Source organism: Camelina sativa, chromosome 11 (genome assembly GCF_030686135.1).
Source record: "Camelina sativa cultivar CO46 ecotype springtype chromosome 11, ASM3068613v1".
Lineage (NCBI taxonomy): Eukaryota > Viridiplantae > Streptophyta > Magnoliopsida > Brassicales > Brassicaceae > Camelina > Camelina sativa.
The window spans coordinates 44,701,198-44,718,336 of NC_141890.1; the positions used below are offsets into that span (position 1 = coordinate 44,701,198).

At 34.5% G+C, this 17,139-nt stretch overlaps 2 protein-coding genes and 2 non-coding genes across 5 annotated transcripts; 1 reads left to right on the plus strand and 3 right to left on the minus strand.

Annotated features, from left to right (window-relative positions):
- Positions 1 to 531: 531 nt before the first annotated feature.
- LOC104726036 (uncharacterized) lies at positions 532 to 5,716 on the minus strand. 2 transcript variants are annotated; one of them, XM_087471925.1, is made up of 9 exons: positions 4,490 to 5,716; positions 4,007 to 4,040; positions 3,831 to 3,912; positions 3,685 to 3,730; positions 3,499 to 3,597; positions 3,228 to 3,296; positions 2,776 to 3,109; positions 2,519 to 2,667; positions 532 to 2,414 (listed from the first exon to the last, which is right to left on the minus strand). In XM_087471925.1, exons 1-9 carry the CDS (start codon positions 5,015 to 5,017, stop codon positions 2,337 to 2,339), a joined length of 1,419 nt encoding a protein of 472 aa, XP_087328051.1. In that variant the 5' UTR covers positions 5,018 to 5,716; the 3' UTR covers positions 532 to 2,336. The 2 variants fall into 2 exon arrangements, with proteins under 2 accessions (XP_087328051.1, XP_010443102.1); XM_010444800.3 differs by having other exon boundaries at positions 532 to 2,418.
- Positions 5,717 to 12,356: 6,640 nt separating this feature from the next.
- On the plus strand, positions 12,357 to 15,718 carry LOC104726038 (GDSL esterase/lipase At5g55050). Its single transcript, XM_010444801.3, has 5 exons — positions 12,357 to 12,927; positions 13,325 to 13,470; positions 14,106 to 14,339; positions 14,427 to 14,682; positions 15,345 to 15,718. Exons 1-5 carry the CDS (start codon positions 12,654 to 12,656, stop codon positions 15,569 to 15,571), a joined length of 1,137 nt encoding a protein of 378 aa, XP_010443103.2. The 5' UTR covers positions 12,357 to 12,653; the 3' UTR covers positions 15,572 to 15,718.
- TRNAF-GAA (transfer RNA phenylalanine (anticodon GAA)) lies at positions 13,990 to 14,061 on the minus strand. Its single transcript has one exon. It is a non-coding gene; the product is annotated as a tRNA-Phe (tRNA).
- A 913-nt stretch (positions 15,719 to 16,631) lies between the features above and the next one.
- On the minus strand, positions 16,632 to 16,704 carry TRNAF-GAA (transfer RNA phenylalanine (anticodon GAA)). Its single transcript has one exon. It is a non-coding gene; the product is annotated as a tRNA-Phe (tRNA).
- Between the last annotated feature and the right edge of the window lie 435 nt (positions 16,705 to 17,139).

Genomic DNA, 17,139 nt, shown 5'->3' on the forward strand with positions numbered 1-17,139 from the left:
ATTTGATCATACGACTTACTTTTTACATAATTAGCTATTTTTATAAATGTAGAAACAACTTATTTTTACAAGATATGTCAAGTGTTTTCTACTTTCAAATAACACTTTTTTTTCCTTACACAACTGTCAGTTTGGATAGATTGACACAAGATTATCAGATTCTATTACTCGGCGTTTCAAACATTCAGGTATATGTATATCAAATTCTTACAAGAAACCGGAGCCTAATTAGGAGCAAATGGAAAGATTTTTAGTTGTTAAATTAATACTCTTTTGCGGTTTTGCCTCATTAATGCATAACCAATTATTTATCCATAACCAATTATTTATCCATAACATGCACAATTGTTGTGACCTTTCCTTCTTTCAAAGCAAATGACGCAACCGTACCAACTTGTGTGCCATAATTTAGACACTCGGCCAAACAACCTTCACTATGGTCAATTGGTCATATTATTATCATATAATATAATAATCCATTTATATATATAACAAATAGAGAAGTGTAGGAAGACCAAAGACTTCATGGAATCAGGTGAATCGAGAACTAGATTGGTTTGATTGAACATCTAAGTTAGGAAAATAGTTAGCTAACCAGGGCGTCGATATCAGTAAACATTCTCCAATTTCAACTCTTAGATCACTAGACTGATGACTCTAAACCGGCTTGAACCTCAAACCAAAACTAACCACATCACAAAAAAATAAAGAAGCCTAAGTACAAGATATTGATTCACAATGTCGACTCACCTGGTTAAACAGCTCTTGGATTTTTGTTTGTTTCCGTTTTCTTCCCCAGCGATCAAATTACATATCCAGCCTTTTATCGCCTGATGCAATGATGAGCACAAAAATGCTGTGGCGATAACATTTGCTTGGGACAGTGGTACTCAAGATTCTCCTTGAAATTGTTAGGCTTGTTCTTGATTGGCTGTTTTTTTTTTAGAGCTGTAGCGCCAAATCAGGCTGTTGGGAATCGACAGGAACACCAGAAGACTGTTTTGCAGGAGAATCAGGGGACTGAACTCCGATGTTCAAATCTGGAGGGAGATTGAGATTCTCTTGTCTCTGCTTTAACTGGACTTGTGGAGTAATGCCTCCTCGCCATGGAGACTGGACATGGAATCTTGTGAAATCAGAAGTTGGAGCAGCCATCTGAGGGAAAACAATTGGTCGGTTGTTCTGAAATGGTTGGGATCCTCCGTTCATCATACCGTGGACAGGCTGTTGTTGCACAAATGACTGGAAAGGGAAACCATTCCTTTGAGGATGGAACTGTGTCTCTTTGGGGTCTCTCGGTGTAAAAGCTTGTTGGTGAAGTTGTTGTTCCCTTGAAGGATTATACAAGGACTCTGCAGATATCTGGCTGCTTTTCTGAATACTATGATTCTCAAATGTTTGTTTACTATTATTCCCTCCAGCTCCTATAGACATCCATGCTCGTGCTGCTGCTACAGAAGCATTGCTTGTATCTTCACTTCTTGCGGATAGTGGTGATGAGACATTAGGAGGAATATTATTAGCTTTAAGGTGATTATGAGTGGAGTTGTGCTGTGTTCGAGCCTTCTCACTGAAGTTTCTCATAAACTGTGCTTGTTCGCTGTGGCTTTGATGACTCTGTTCTCTCATGGGTTGTTGTGAAGTTGTTGCTGTGCGACTCATTTGATTTGCAGCATCAGTAGATAGATCAAACATTCTATTGTTCACACTGGGAGAGACTTTGCCATTACTAAATCCACCAGGGAAGGTCCCGTTAGTAGTCATCTGATGCTTATAATGTTCAGAATCTGTAGGGGTCATACTCCTCATCATGTCACTGGATGACCTGTATGATGCCACTGTATCTGATTTTCCAAAGCTTCGGTGATCTGAAACAAAAGCAGAACCAGAACTGGTTTGTTCTGCTGGTGGTGGTAAATTCAGCTCTACTTGCTGAGAAATCCTATTTTGAGGCTTGACAAAATCTAGAGGGGAAGGATTTTGATATTCATGCTGGCTCATAGATTTTAGGTTTCCTACTTGAGTAGCAACAAAAGATGGAATCCCTTCTGACACAGCCCCAATGGATGTTGGAAACGGGAAAGGACGGGGTCCATCTCGACCGGGTCTGTTACTCGGTTGTTCCTTTGTAGGTAGAGGAGTCTTAAACAAAGACTCATTCTTCTTTGCAGTAGCATTTGACTTGGGTTTTGAAAACACAGATGCTTCTTTAGGTGGTTCTTTAGGTGTGCAGGTTTCAAATAGAAGTACTGGTGTAGGAAGCGGCTCATATTCTCCAACCCATCCCCGACCAAACTTAAAGTCTGCAGGTAGTGCTTGCTCGATTCGCTGAGAAGCTATTTTCCATGCAACGGGTCCAAGAGTAGCAGCAAAACGTGCAAGGCTACTACCATATGCATGTTCTGCATGAAGTCCTACCTGATGATACGGGGAAAAGATTTAGTCAAGAAGGTTACTAAATAATAAAAGAGACTTAAAATAGCAGAATGAGACTTTGGACATAGTGATTATCACTTACAGCAACAAACTGCTTGATTTCACTCTCAAATGTTGAGAAAATGGAATCAGATCTATCATCGTCCTGCTGATCCCAATTTCCATAAGTTGCACGGCGGTCTTCTTCAACAACTGACAGCTTCCTCCCACATCTACCAAAGAGACCTTTTCCTGTAAGAGATGTAAAAATGGAAATCCCCAAATTGTTGTTAGATACAATGTAAGATTATATCTTCTAGGAGAGAGAGGTATTACAAAAACTATAACAAAGAATCATACCAGATGATAAGTCTTCTGCTTTCTCTAGACTGTCTGCCAAGGATGTGTTTCCCTCGAAAGGCACATCCATGCAGCTGTGATTTTCAGGTCCGCCAGTTTGAGTCGAAACAGGCTCGTTTTGAGAAGCTCCTCCGCTAGCAAGGTTTGCACCAGAGGAGAAATCAGAACCAACGGGCTGCTCTAGACCATTTCGACTGAAAGGCTGTCTAACTTGCTTCTTCACAGAGCTGCCAGGTTTCACCTTTTCATCTGTTTTCAGCTCCTTTTCAACACGTTTAATCTTAATCCTTGCCTTCTCGAACTTCCTCTTCCCCATTTCCTGAATAGTCCTTGCCTAGTAGAAATGATTCGATATAAAACGGAGTTCAGTATCCCGGCAGGCAGGAACTAAAAACTAATGCCAAAAAAAACAAAACAAAAAATTGGTGAAAAAAATGAAAATGTTATATTACCTGTTTATAGTAGACAGTATCTGAGGAATTGTATTGCATCGCATTTGAGCAAATCAATAAGACATCGCCCTGCAGTCAAAACATACAGTTTCAAAACCAACTTAGCAACGATATAAACGATGGATTATAGACCTGATCCTAGCAAATAAACTAGAGCAGTGTTATCACAAACGCATTATTCTACAAAGAAGCAAATATCCTTAAAAAGAGTTTCATCATGTAAAATCTCTCAGTGTAAACTTGAGAAACAAACTTATCAGTTATCACCCACCTCAAGCTCTTCTAATGTAGAATACGATCCATTGGCAAGCTTCTTCCTCACAGTCGAAAAATCCATGGGGTGCTCTATCATATCATGATAATCAGGAAGCTACAAATACAAAAAACAAAATATGTCAAATACGACAACTTAAAACTCCAATTACCAAACAGATTGCTCAGAGATAATACTATTTACCTCTTCAGGATCAACCGGTTCTGCATACACACCATAGATGTCTTTCCTGTTTACAAAATAAAAACTCCAAGTAAGATCATTTAAACAATGTGATAAACAACAGACAACAAGAAAAAAAAAAATTAAGGGGATTCCAAGTAGTGTACTTTTGAAGCTTGTCAAGGATCAACTCCAACGGCTTCTTGTCAAGGATAGGTGTTGTTTCTAAAGAGTGATCACACTGAGTCCCTAATCAAAACACCAAAAGTGATAGAGATGAGATAAGTCATGAACTCATGATAATCAAAGCTCAATACCAAGTTAACATAGAAATGCATCATACCACTGATACCAGAAGCGCTCCTCTTCTTCCTCTCCTGGATAAAAATGCAGACATGTAAGTATGTAACCACATATCAGAAACCTCAAAAATGTCTTTTGAATCAAAACCCAATACCAGACAAACAAAACAAAATGAAAAAGACAGAAGTGATTGACAGAGATAGTGTGACACAAACAACAACAAACAACACATCTACAATTAAGAGAGAGAAAGATAATGGGTAATGGAGAGAGAAAGGTGGGAAGCGTGATCAGATTCTGTGGGAAGAGAGAGAAGAGTAGGGAGGAGTGAGACAGCATCAGTTAGTTTTTTTTTTTTTTTTTTGGGACAGTTGACCCCGACAGTTTAAGTATCTCTCCCCAACATACAACACTCTCATTGCAAGCAACAACCACAGAGCCACACACAGAGAGACAGATGAGTGAAACCTATCTCTCAACTCTTGCAATCAAGCTCATCAATTTCTAAGGTTTCCGTACATACCTTATCATCATCATCTTCTTCTTCATCATCATCTTCACCTCCCTCTTCTTCTACCTCTTCCACATCGCAATCCTTCTCTTCTTCTTCTTCTTCCTCATCTTCATCCTCATCCTCGTGACGATTAATTTTCCTCTTCTTCACTTGCCTCTTCTCACTCGCATCTTCTTCTTCTTCCTCTTCTGGTTCTTCGTCTTCATCATCTTCCTCCTCTTCTTCTTCTTCATAATCAGACGCGTGACTCACACGCGCTCTACTCTTCTTAATCGGAGGGTCAGCTCTAGCACGGCTCTGGTTCAGCTTAAGGACTTGCTTCAGCTTCCTCTGCCTCCTCTTCTCCTCTTCAACATCATCCTCTTCCTCTTCGTCGAAGTAATCGTCGAAATCGAAGTTGTACCTCACATTCCGCAGCCTTTGACCTCGCCGGAGCTCATATCCCGATTCACTAGGAGACGAACCACTACGCCGCCGCGCCGTCAGATCCGCCTTCGACGGACGACCTTTCCTCCTCCGTCTCGCGATCTGACTCATCCTTCTTCTTCTCTATCGAACTCAGTGCACACCCCAAATCCCCCTTTCTCTCTCTCTCTCTCTCTCTCTCTCTCTCTCTCTCTCTCTCTCTATACAGCTAAGGTCTCTCTCTCTCTCCAACTTTCTATTTTTTTTTCTCCGGGTAGGAGAGAGAAAGGAAGAAATTGAAGTAACGTTGGGTCAATCGAACGTAAGTCTGAACCTCAGGCTCGGATAAACCTGATGTGTTCAAAAAAAACTGCGTGAAGTAAACGGCGTCAGTAGACGACGTTGGCTACTACCCGTTGCCCGGCTACTAGTTTTTCCACGTCATCAATTTCTTATTTGATGCTTTTGGACACGTTTACTCACGCGCTTTAACACTAAGCACTTTTTGTTTCCTTTAAAGTGTAGTTTATTCATTAATCAGAAGTTTAACTAGTAGAACGAGTAGAGAGGTCTATGGATTTTTGCGTTTTGAACGTACCAAAAATGGATAAACACGTTTTGAATTGAAAACATTATTACTATGTTGGAAGTACAACATCTGAATTTTCCATTATTGTTTTCTGACTATCCTCTTTTAATTGCTGTTCCGGAAAAAAGTATTTTTTTTTTAACCACAATACATATACTATTATATATAGAAGAAATATTGTTAGTCTTAGATTATGATGAGATAACTAGTGATGGACTTTTGTGAATATTTTTTTTAGTGAAAGAAAAGATGAAAAATTAAAAGGTTAAAAGAAAAGAAGAAACAAAATAAATAAGCTAATTAAGAGGAGGAGAATGTGCAACTTGGGAGTGATTGAGAATTTTGCGAACAAAAATATGACACGGCGCCTATATTTTCAAAAGTGTCACCTTTTTTTGTCCCATCCTTTTTGACAAAACGTACACAGCCTAACCACTATACTAGAAATATATTCTCCAAATATGCGTGACAGGTTCATATACAAACTCCTCAATTGGTAGGAAAGTTTGATTTAATTTGTATCTGTGATGGAGTTTTGCTCGATCTAATAATACATGATTGTCTCTTCTCTTGAGGTAAATTTGAATTCAAGTATTATGGGCGTAATTGGTATACTTATCCTCGTTGCAATACGTCAAATACACCATTGCTATTGTGACCAATGGATACAATAGTAAGTTCAAGCGAAATAATACGTAACCCTTGTCAATTTATGTATTACCACTTGAAAAATGGCAACTGTTAAAAACTTTTACCTGAAATTTTATTGGATCCAATGTTATTTCATCAAAAGATTATTTAAAACTTTTAGATTCTTTTTAGCAGAGTGTTTGTTCTTGGTCATTGTGGTCACATTTCAAATGTTTGTGACTCGACCATGCATGTCATCATATGTTTTAAGACAAAAAAAACTTACATATAATACGCGTGAGAGATTCAAAACTCTCTACAAATATGGTTTGAAGTCATTTTAATTTCTCTAATATGGACACTCTTAAAAAAAATAATTTTAATGACTATACTTTCGCAATGAATGAAAATTATTCTCAAATAATTAAAATGTGAAAATTGAGTCAGCAAATAAATAAACACGGTTGACTTCGCCATATTTGATTAAATTTGAATATACACTACTACTTGTTAGACGTAATAATAAAATAAACCTTTTTTGTTTTGGGAACTTGAATTAAATCTGAGCCGTCCAAATTACATCAACATCGAGAGAATCAGACGATTTAGAAGAAGAAGAAGATAATAACACTAAAGGGTCCCACAATCATCAGAACATTATGTGTTACTCTCCTCTCTCCTGAGTTCTGCTGACCTTTCAACAACACTCTTAATTATTACTACATATCAACAAAAACTGATATGAACGAACACATTGTTTGTTTTGACTTAACTCTTTGCATTAGTATGTAGTTATGTAGATTACAATGAGATTAAATAAATGTGTTAAAAATATATAATGCATGTCTAAGTTTGACGTACAAATTAATGTATAATCTCAAACCAAAACAATTTTTTTGGTTGGAAGATAATGTTCGTGAACGCTAATGTCAGCATTTGGATTTTCACAAATTATTTAACCTCAATATTTAATCGCCATTTTATAACCGATAATTAGTAAGCTTAACTAGTGGTGGGGCATTCGGTGTCGGTTCGGGTAATTTGGGTTTCGGGTAATTCGGATTTATAATTTATAGAATCATATAAGTATTATGGAAATTTCGGTTCGGATTTTTCGGGTCCGGGTCGGTTCGAGTATTTTTTTGGAATACCGAAATATATCTGATATGTTTTGGGTTCGGTTCGGTATAAATATTTTTTACCCATTTAAAACCAAAATACTCATATATAACTAAAATACCCTATATATAAATTGAATAACTATATCAAATTTCATAAAGTTATAACTAAAAAAAAAATCATACCAACATAACTAAACCAATTCTATATAAAGTCTAAAGAATCAATCGATGAACTAAAGTACCAAACACTCGTGGTTAAATGCATCAAACTCTCGTGGTTAACTCTATATACAATATAAGTGTCAATTGATGAACTAAATTCACTAAGCAATGGGGTTTACTTTTGGATGAGTCTTTAACGTCTCTGAAAAAGGAGATTCAGGAGAAGAAACAAAGAAATTTAAAAAATCCAGATTCAAATTGTGGATTAGGGTTATAGAGTTTACAAAAAAAAAACAAATCTTCCGCAGATATAGCCATATAGGTAGTGGAGAGTGGAGACGAACTGATAAATATGATTCTTATTCTTCTTCAATGTAATCTCAAATGATATACATACATAAGGATTATATATGTGAAATGATAAACAACATAGGTTCGGATATATATGGGTACTAATTGGGTATCAGTTCGGATCGGGTAATACCCGATACCCAAAAGTATTTACAATTAAGATTCAATTAATATATTGGGAAAGATCCATACCCGATCCGAACTGGGGTTTTTCGGTTCGGTTCCAATACGGATATTTCGGGTCGGATATTTTGTCTAAGCCTAATCTTAACCACTAGAGACTTGAGTAAATATATTTGATGAATTTGTTTTTACTGAGCTGGCTTTGAATATTACTAATACTAAATTAGGTTGGTAAGCTTTAATTTGACAAGAACAAAACAAACAAACAAACAAACAAACAAAAAAGCCCACGAAGGAAATGACCCAAGAGTCCAAGACCCTAAAACAGAATTATACAACATTGACTTATTTATTATAGTTTAGGCAAACGATATACATTTATATTTCATATTTGTTTTTTTTTTGTGATGTTTTGTTACTATTTATATCATTCAGGTATTCGATTTGGTTGACTTATTTTATGATTGGTTGTAATATTTTTAGTTATATTAACTAAATGTTTTTCTATTGAAAATCCACCTAAAATATCATACTATAATCTACTTGCTTTTTAGCTTAAGCATCCTATAAAAAAACGTAGGAAGTAATATGATATTAATGGCGTGATTGGTGGCAACATCAAAAGATTAATAATTTTTTCATATGTTGGTTGTGTTACGTGTACCAAATTAATCATGAATCAACATTCAACGTATATATTATACGTAAATAGAAAAAGTATTCAATATTAGAACCGAGAGTCAGCGGAGTTGTAAACTAACCGATATGAATGAGATGTTCGACGTCGACAATCCCACGTTTTACGGTGAATCTATTTTCCCGAGGTACCACCTCTTATCTAAAATTCTCATTTGTTTATAATATATATTGATCCGTTCGTAAATAGTTTGATTCGTTGACGTACTAATTATTAGCAAAACTAATCACTGTTAGTTACTGAAATTACAGGTAGGCCGTAGTTGTTTGCATACTAGTTGTGTGTACGTATATGCATAGACGTAATAATTGGTAGAGTAGACGTATTTTGGTTGCAAAGGTTACACAGTAATTGGTACGTACGTGGTTTTGTTAATCAATAGAATTATTTTATTCATACTATATATGGCACAAACGTGCAGTGATCTACAATATATTAGGAGTTTCGTTTAGGTCAAAGTGTCCTAATCTGTTTTACCGTACTAAAACCGTTTAAATTAGCCTTTTGATATTATTTATATATACCCGAATATAAGTAAATCAAATCAATCCCAAAAGGACAAATAAAATTTGTAGTTATTTGCAAATCTTCCTAAAGAGTATTTATATGTTTCGGCATTATGCATGGACTAAATAATATACCGACATCAAACTAAAATCCAAACCTTAGGTGGTGAACTTGTGTATTCAAGATCTGCTGGTTGATAAATTTGATAAAGCTAATAGTCTAATACTAGTAGTATTGATTTAGCTAAATTTGATACTACTGTTTAGTACTCACCTAGTACGGACAAAAAAAATAAATAGTACTCGAAAGCATAACTAGCTCTAAAGTAAAATCCTCTAGCTAGCTGCTGGATATTTTGGTTTCGGATTTTTTTTTTTATAAACCCTATCAGCTGTTCGGTCAGCTTCGGTAGAAACATACCGAAGTGCTTCAAAGTGAGTTTTTTCTGAAGGGCCACCACAATGTATGTCCCGAGTTTGGAATACCTTCCGATTAATGCCAGAGGATAATCAGGTCACCTGCATTTTTGACTACCATATAAACTAATTGGCCCAAGGTCCAACTGACAAACTTCTTACACAGCTATAATTTTTATTTTCAAGATGGATCGAATCTGGATTAGTTCCTTTCAACTTTTTTCCAATTCTTTTTTATCACTGGACCACAACTATGCGGGCTGGTTTTAGAATTTTAGAAAAATGATTTGATCTGTGGGTAAACTTGTGATAAATATAATATTTACAAAGTCGTTCCCAAACACATATTTAACAGTCGTTCTCTACAAAACTAGAACAAAAATACATATATTTACCAAGTCATATGCACTAAAATATTTTGAGAGGAAATAGTAAAATAACATATATTTGTAAATTGCAATATTGACTTCTCCTATTCTCCTTTTATGTAGTAATTTGTTTTCTTTCGTTATGTATCGGGAATTAAATATCTTATCGATATAGGAAATGTATGAACGATGTCTGTTTTGCTGTTGTTTTTATTTATGTGAATGCAATTACTTAGTTTCTTTGTTTACGATTTTTCTCGCAATTTCTGAAACTTAGCGTGGTGCGGGGATTAGCCCAGTTGACACGGTGACAAACTGACAATGACCACTACAACCATTAAAGAGACTTCATTTAATAATTCTTTTTTTTTTTGGTTAAAGACTTCCTTTAATTCATTAGTATAATTCTTAGCTTTTGTTATTTCAAAGTGTTGTATCTATTTAAGCATAAACATTTATGTAGTATCTTACTTTAGACTATATCGCCGTTAATTGATATGACATTATTCTTTTCAATAATTATCAGTTTTCACATTTTTTGTTTATCCATCGTACAATCTTGTAAAATCACCATGCAGCATAATACATCTTCTGCAGATTCAAAACTGTACACGAAATTAATGTATATATCAGTGTTGTCATTTTACAATATTCTAATTAAACTAAATTTGCGTCTGTTTTTTCAACTATAAAACATCAGTTGTAAATTGACTTAAAAATACTACGCCAGTTTTCCAAAATTATTTCTCAACAATTCAACGCAAAAGCAAAGACATGTATACAAATGTGAACACGCGTTAAAAATGACTTTCTGAAAAATCAGTTCATGAAGTGACTGACGAATCACTTTTTCTTCCTTTATTGAACTGACAAATAAAAACGAGTATGAAGTATGAACTATACGGTAACTCAGAACGTATTAGAATTTTCGTGTATATAACTTTCAATACAATTGAACTCAACTAATCTATTTATTAAATGAAATTTAGAAAACATATATAGTTTGATCTTATAAAAACCTCGAACTGAACCGCTCATGAAGTAATGAGTTATTTTTATTTTTTATTTTTTGAAAAAAGTAATGAGTTATTTTGACATCTTACAATTTTACAAAAAAGGACTACCTACATGCATGGTTGAGTTAAAATGATTTTTCAGTAAGTTAATAAACATCTAATTTATAATCAGTTCGGCTATAATTCTTCTAACCGACCAAAACTTAATCAGTTAATCTAGTCAGAGTTAGGGATACATTATTGTTTCACAAGTTTTACTTTATGTAATTATTCGTAAGACGCGTTCCTCGTCGATTTTGTTTGACTCATATCTCTATCATTCAAATCAACAACCCAATAATAATTAAGTTGCATAGTATATTTATATAAAGTATATAATTTATATATAAGATAATATGGAAATGTGATATTGCATGGGCTAAAAATGCATACGATGGAAGTTTTGGTGGTGCACATCTCAACTTTAGTGCAAGAAAGTACATCCATAAAGATATTGTTATTATATGGCTTGGAGCCTTGAAAAGATAACAAAACAAACAAAAAAAATCTACAAGTTTGACTTGTTTGCAAAATAATAATTGAGAATGATCATGTATCTCACGATGATTACAATTCGGATCAAACTCAATCTTCTTTAAAAAAAAAATGTCCAAAATCAAACTTTTCATATTCACTACATGATGATAATTCGCATGATATATAGTAACGAATTAGGAATTTAGGATGATGTAGTAAACTACACTTTACTATATTAAAAAGACTAAAAACATGGTTGATAGTATAAAACACTCTTTCCAATTAGTAGATGTTTTAGGTCTCCACACGAATAAAAAAAAACTATATTTGGAATTACAAGTGTATTCTTATTTATAATAATTTTTAATTAAAATAAAGTAGAAAATGATAGAGTTAAATCAAGAAATAAACTAGTGAAATTTATAAATTTTTGAAAGAAAAACAATATTAACAGTTTGAAACAAAAGGTATATAATTTTATGACCATCGAACAACTCAATATTTTTTTTCAAAAAAAAATACTTAGTTAACGTAACCTTTCACAAAACGCACAATAAATAATGTAAACCTAACAATAATTTGGAATGGAAAGAATATTATTTATAACTAACTGAACTCAATAACTTACTATATTTGCTTACCTAAAAAAAAAAAAAAAAAGCACGATAAATAGTATAGAAACTTCCAAACTCTTTCGGTTTCCCTTTCCCCTTTTTAAAAATTTGGCAAAAGAGAAGCTTTGCTTATTCTATAAGTAATTCCAAACCTTAATTATGAAATTTACATTAATATCAAGATAAATTAACAGTAGTATATATAAATTCACTTAAAATTATTGTTTTCAAAAAGATAAAACTAGATTAGTATATACAAAACTAATATGATTGATATGCAAAGCTGATATATGTCGAGAACTCGAGAAATATAAAATGGGTTAAAATCTAAAGTTTTCGGTGCAATATACTGTAACAAATTTGAAATTGCCATAACAGTCACCATAGTACCAAGTGACACAAATCATGGTCTGTCTGACAATGACATAACAAAAGAAGCTGCCTAGTACTTGATTTTTAAATATTTTCCTCTTTTCACATTAGCAGTCTTTTATTTTATTTTTCTGCTTTTGTAAATTTCTTATAACGTCGAATTCACATTTCTCTTCTATCTATATAAACCCCTCACTAAGTTTACATCTCTCTTACAAACTCCCACGAGCCTCGGAGCAACAAAACCACATTAAAAGAGTTCGCCGGAAAAACAAAACCAGAAAACATGCCGGCGAACAACACATCTCTTCTCACCATCTTTCTCCTCTTTCTTGGTTTACTCCGGTTCGATTCATTCCCCGGTTTACAAGCTGCGACCGGAAAATTAGCTTCGGTTCCGGGACTATACGTGTTCGGAGATTCTTTAGTTGATGCCGGAAACAATAACTACTTACCAATATCAATATCCAAATCTAGCTATCCACATAACGGCATCGATTTCCCGAACAAGAAACCCACCGGAAGATTCTGTAACGGCAAGAACGCCGCCGATGCTATCGGTGAGTTGTTATTATTATCAGGATTATTATTTATCATTCTCCGGTGGCTTTTTTATTTTCTTTTGTAAGAAATGAAGTTGATAGTGTTGGTATGTTATGTTATGGCAGACCACGATTGGTTCGATTTAGATAGCGTGACGTGCTGGCCATTAAAATTAAATATATTCACTTATACTTTATAAAAGAAAATGGTCAGACATTGGAAAAATATAATATTTTTTATAAAGATAATGTTACACGAAGTTTTCTAACGATTAAGTTAGTTGTGGACGTCAATGTTTGTAGTACTCGAGATTGTTGCTAAGTATGACATATCGAGTTTCATGTACGAGAGAGTTGTGTTTTTGGTAATTTATTAATTTAGGCCTTGTTTTTTTGTTGTTGTTGGGTTGCTTAGCTGAGAAATTTGGTTTACCGTTGCCGCCACCGTACCTCTCACTTAGAGGCTTACTAAAAAGGGAGACGAGAAAATCTGCAGCCGTGACCGGTGTGAATTTTGCTTCCGGTGGAGCCGGAATCTTTAACGGTTCCGACCAAAAACTAGTAAGTTTATATAAATAACTAAAATATATATTCTCTTCCACATTATATATTTAAAATTTATGGAAAAGAATGGAATAGAGTATTTGATTCGATGGCCAGCTTTATTTTATACCGAAAGTTAGGCGAAAGATTTCAAGCACATATATGATATATGCCATTCATTTATGATATATCATCAGGGAATGGTTAATTTAATAAAATTTTAAACTTAAAAAAAAAATCGTGAAGATTTTAATTAATTAAACCTTAAAAGAAAACAGTGTTAGTCGTTGTTGATAAATAAATTAGAAACTCATGTAATACCTACCGATCACAATTAAATGTTACTATGTACAGTAATTTAAAAGTACTGAGACTCGAGATGTCATTATGCTAATCGAACAATTAAATGTCATTAAATACATCGAGATTCTGAGTTTCTTTTGCGAGAGTAAATGAGACTTGAGTGTTTTCGGGATTATTTGTTTTGACTATGAAGAAAAAAAAACACAAAAAAAAAACAAAAAATATCACAAAATATGCGGTGAGCGTGATCGAACACGCGACCTTCAGATCTTCAGTCTGACGCTCTCCCAACTGAGCTATCCCCGCAATTTGTTGTCAGGTTGTTAAAGCCTTTACTTATATGTTTTCAGGGACAAGCTATTCCTTTATCAAAGCAAGTGAACAATTGGCTCTCTATTCATAAAGATCTCACGACTCAGCTTGGACCATCAGAAGCACAAGCTCACCTATCCAAATCTCTATTCACTGTTGTAATAGGAAGTAACGATCTTTTCGACTACTTTGGATCGTTCAAACTCCGACAACAGAGCAATCCTCAACAATACACACAATTAATGGCTGATAAACTCAAAGAGCAATTAAAGGTATAAAACATAATAATATCAAGCATTCATGTGATCTTAGTTATATATTTGGATGATGATTAAATTTATTGAAAATTGTATCAACAGAGAATTTACGATAGTGGTGCGCGTAGATTCCTTATCATCGGGGTAGGGCAGATCGGCTGCACACCGGGAAAAAGAGCGAAGAACTCAACAATCCACGAATGTGACGAAGATGCAAACATGTGGTGCTCTTTGTATAACGATGCTCTAGTAAAAATGCTGCAACAACTCAAACAAGAATTGCAAGGCTCAATGACGTACACTTACTTTGACAACTTTAAGTCCTTACAAGACATTATCTCCAATCCCGCCCCTTACGGTACGTTGATGATATTGATATTTTGGGTATTAACATTTTCTTATCTCCATTGATGAAAATTAGGGATATATAATCAAACTGAAATCAAACCATATACTATATATATCCTGAAATTGTGAGAGATGAACCACATTAAACTATTCAGATTACATGTCACTAGATTGGTAAACAAACTTTTGTATTCTTTCAATTATGTTTGACTTCTCTTTCATTTTGTAAAGAGATCTAGTAGTAATCAATCTAAAATCTTAGTTCACATGAAATATTTCTTCCTAAAGGTATGACCGTATGAAAATTATATATATTCAAATAATAAATTTTTAATAGGAAACTGAAATAGTTTACATATCTTGAATATATGAAAGACCATATAGTTTTTACCAAGTAATACAAATATTTTTAGAAGTTTTTAAGATGACAGTTAACAAAGAATATTATAAAAGACCATATATATATTCCAAATGCCAAGCAACCGAAAAGTTCCAAACTGGGATCACTATAAAAGTGAGGGGACACAACACAACACACATGATCCACGTACCAAATTACCAAAGTGGTGATAGTACTAGAAAAGAAGAATAGAACATGCTAGCAAACAAGATTGAACCAACGTGTATCTAACACGGAAAAAACAAAACCGTGGTCGTTTTTTCTTATTTCAGGTTTTGCGGACGTGACATCAGCATGTTGTGGAAATGGCGGCGAATTGAACGCGGACCTTCCTTGTCTTCCCTTGGCAAAGTTATGTTCAGACAGAAGCAAATATCTTTTCTGGGATCGTTACGGTCATCCCACAGAAGCTGCTGCTCGGACCATCGTCGACCTTATTTTATCTGATGATTCACATTACTCGTCTCCTATAACTCTCACTCAATTGGTCTCTACATGATCAATATATACACACGTCTTCGGTCTTTATTTTTTTTTGGGGAAAGAGTACATAATTAAGTAGACAAATGGGATTTGGAGACTTGATTTGTATTCATATACGTACTAATTTTGTTACCAACGAAATATATAAGTTTTTCAATATTAATTTTCTAGCTTTTCTCTGTTTCTATTTTATAAACCGGTATACCAGAGCTGTACCGGATAGATCGACATATACTACGACATCATTAAGCTGATAGTCTGATACTACAAGTTAATTATCGAGTCCATATGCCTGAGCTTCCTTGTAAGTTTGCATTTGCAACACACTAACATGTTAATCCTCTCCTTCGGTTGCCACCGGTCAAGTTCATTTTCTAATTTAGCAGCAGCGACCGGAAAATTGGTCCCGGTTTAGCTAGTCTATAGGCATGTTCGTTTCATCGACGCAGGCGGCTGCGGCAGCGGCAGCGGTAAACACAACATTTTTAATCGCCGCATCTAATCAACGTTTAAAATGTGAAGATGCGTTTGCCGCAGCGTCACGCCGCATGTAGCTGCAGCAACCAAACGAACAACAATAGCTGCAGCTGCCGCAACCGCAGGTACTTGCGGCGATGAAACGAACATGCCCTACGTCTCCACTCTTCACGGCGTTGATTTTTTTCCCCGGCGTAATTTTTCTTTCTTTCTTTGAATTGAACTTGGTCGTGTGTGGGGATGTCAGACCACGATGGGTCATGATATTTAGATATCTTGACTTGCAAGTCATTAAAGTATGAATAGTAATTAATTAAAGCTTAGAAAAAAAAACAAATATTGTAAGTCGTTGTTGATAAATAAATTAAAAACTTATAGTACTATAAGTCTATATGTACTTAAACATGAAGTATACCTACTGATCACAATTAATTGTTTCTATGTAATTGAACATGAAGTATTGAGACTTGAAATGTCATTATACAATTGAATGTTAAACGAGCGATTAATTAACGTCATTAAATATTTGAGTGTCTTCGGAATATCTCTTTTGGAATAATATCTTTACAATACGAAAAATGAAAAAAAAAATCAAAATATGCGGTGAGCGTGGATCGAACACGCGACCTTCAGATCTTCAGTCTGACCCTCTCCCAACTGAGCTATCCCCGCATTTTGTTAACTGTTTGCTAATGTTTTATTAATTATTCCCATATTTAATTTACCTCTCTCCTAATCTAAGACCAACGAAAGCTCAGAATCACATACCGTAATCTCGGTTCACGGTAAACTAAAAATCTGAAAAGAACTACAGCCGCAAGAAAACGAGTATACCGAACCAATAAACTCAAGTACTCAAAACAATGGATAATATTATAAACCTCTTCTACCATATATTTTATAAGTTATTATGTGATGTCTTGTTCTTTCTTAAATTAAAAAAGTGCAACAACACTTTTCAATCGTCAATGGTACTCGAAAATCAAGAAACGACCCTAATCAGATAATGAGTAGTATTTCATACCGAGTCAAGCAACCATTATAAAAAGGTTAAAAACCATGATCTGATACAACTAATGTTGGTATTACTACTAGTTACAAATTTAT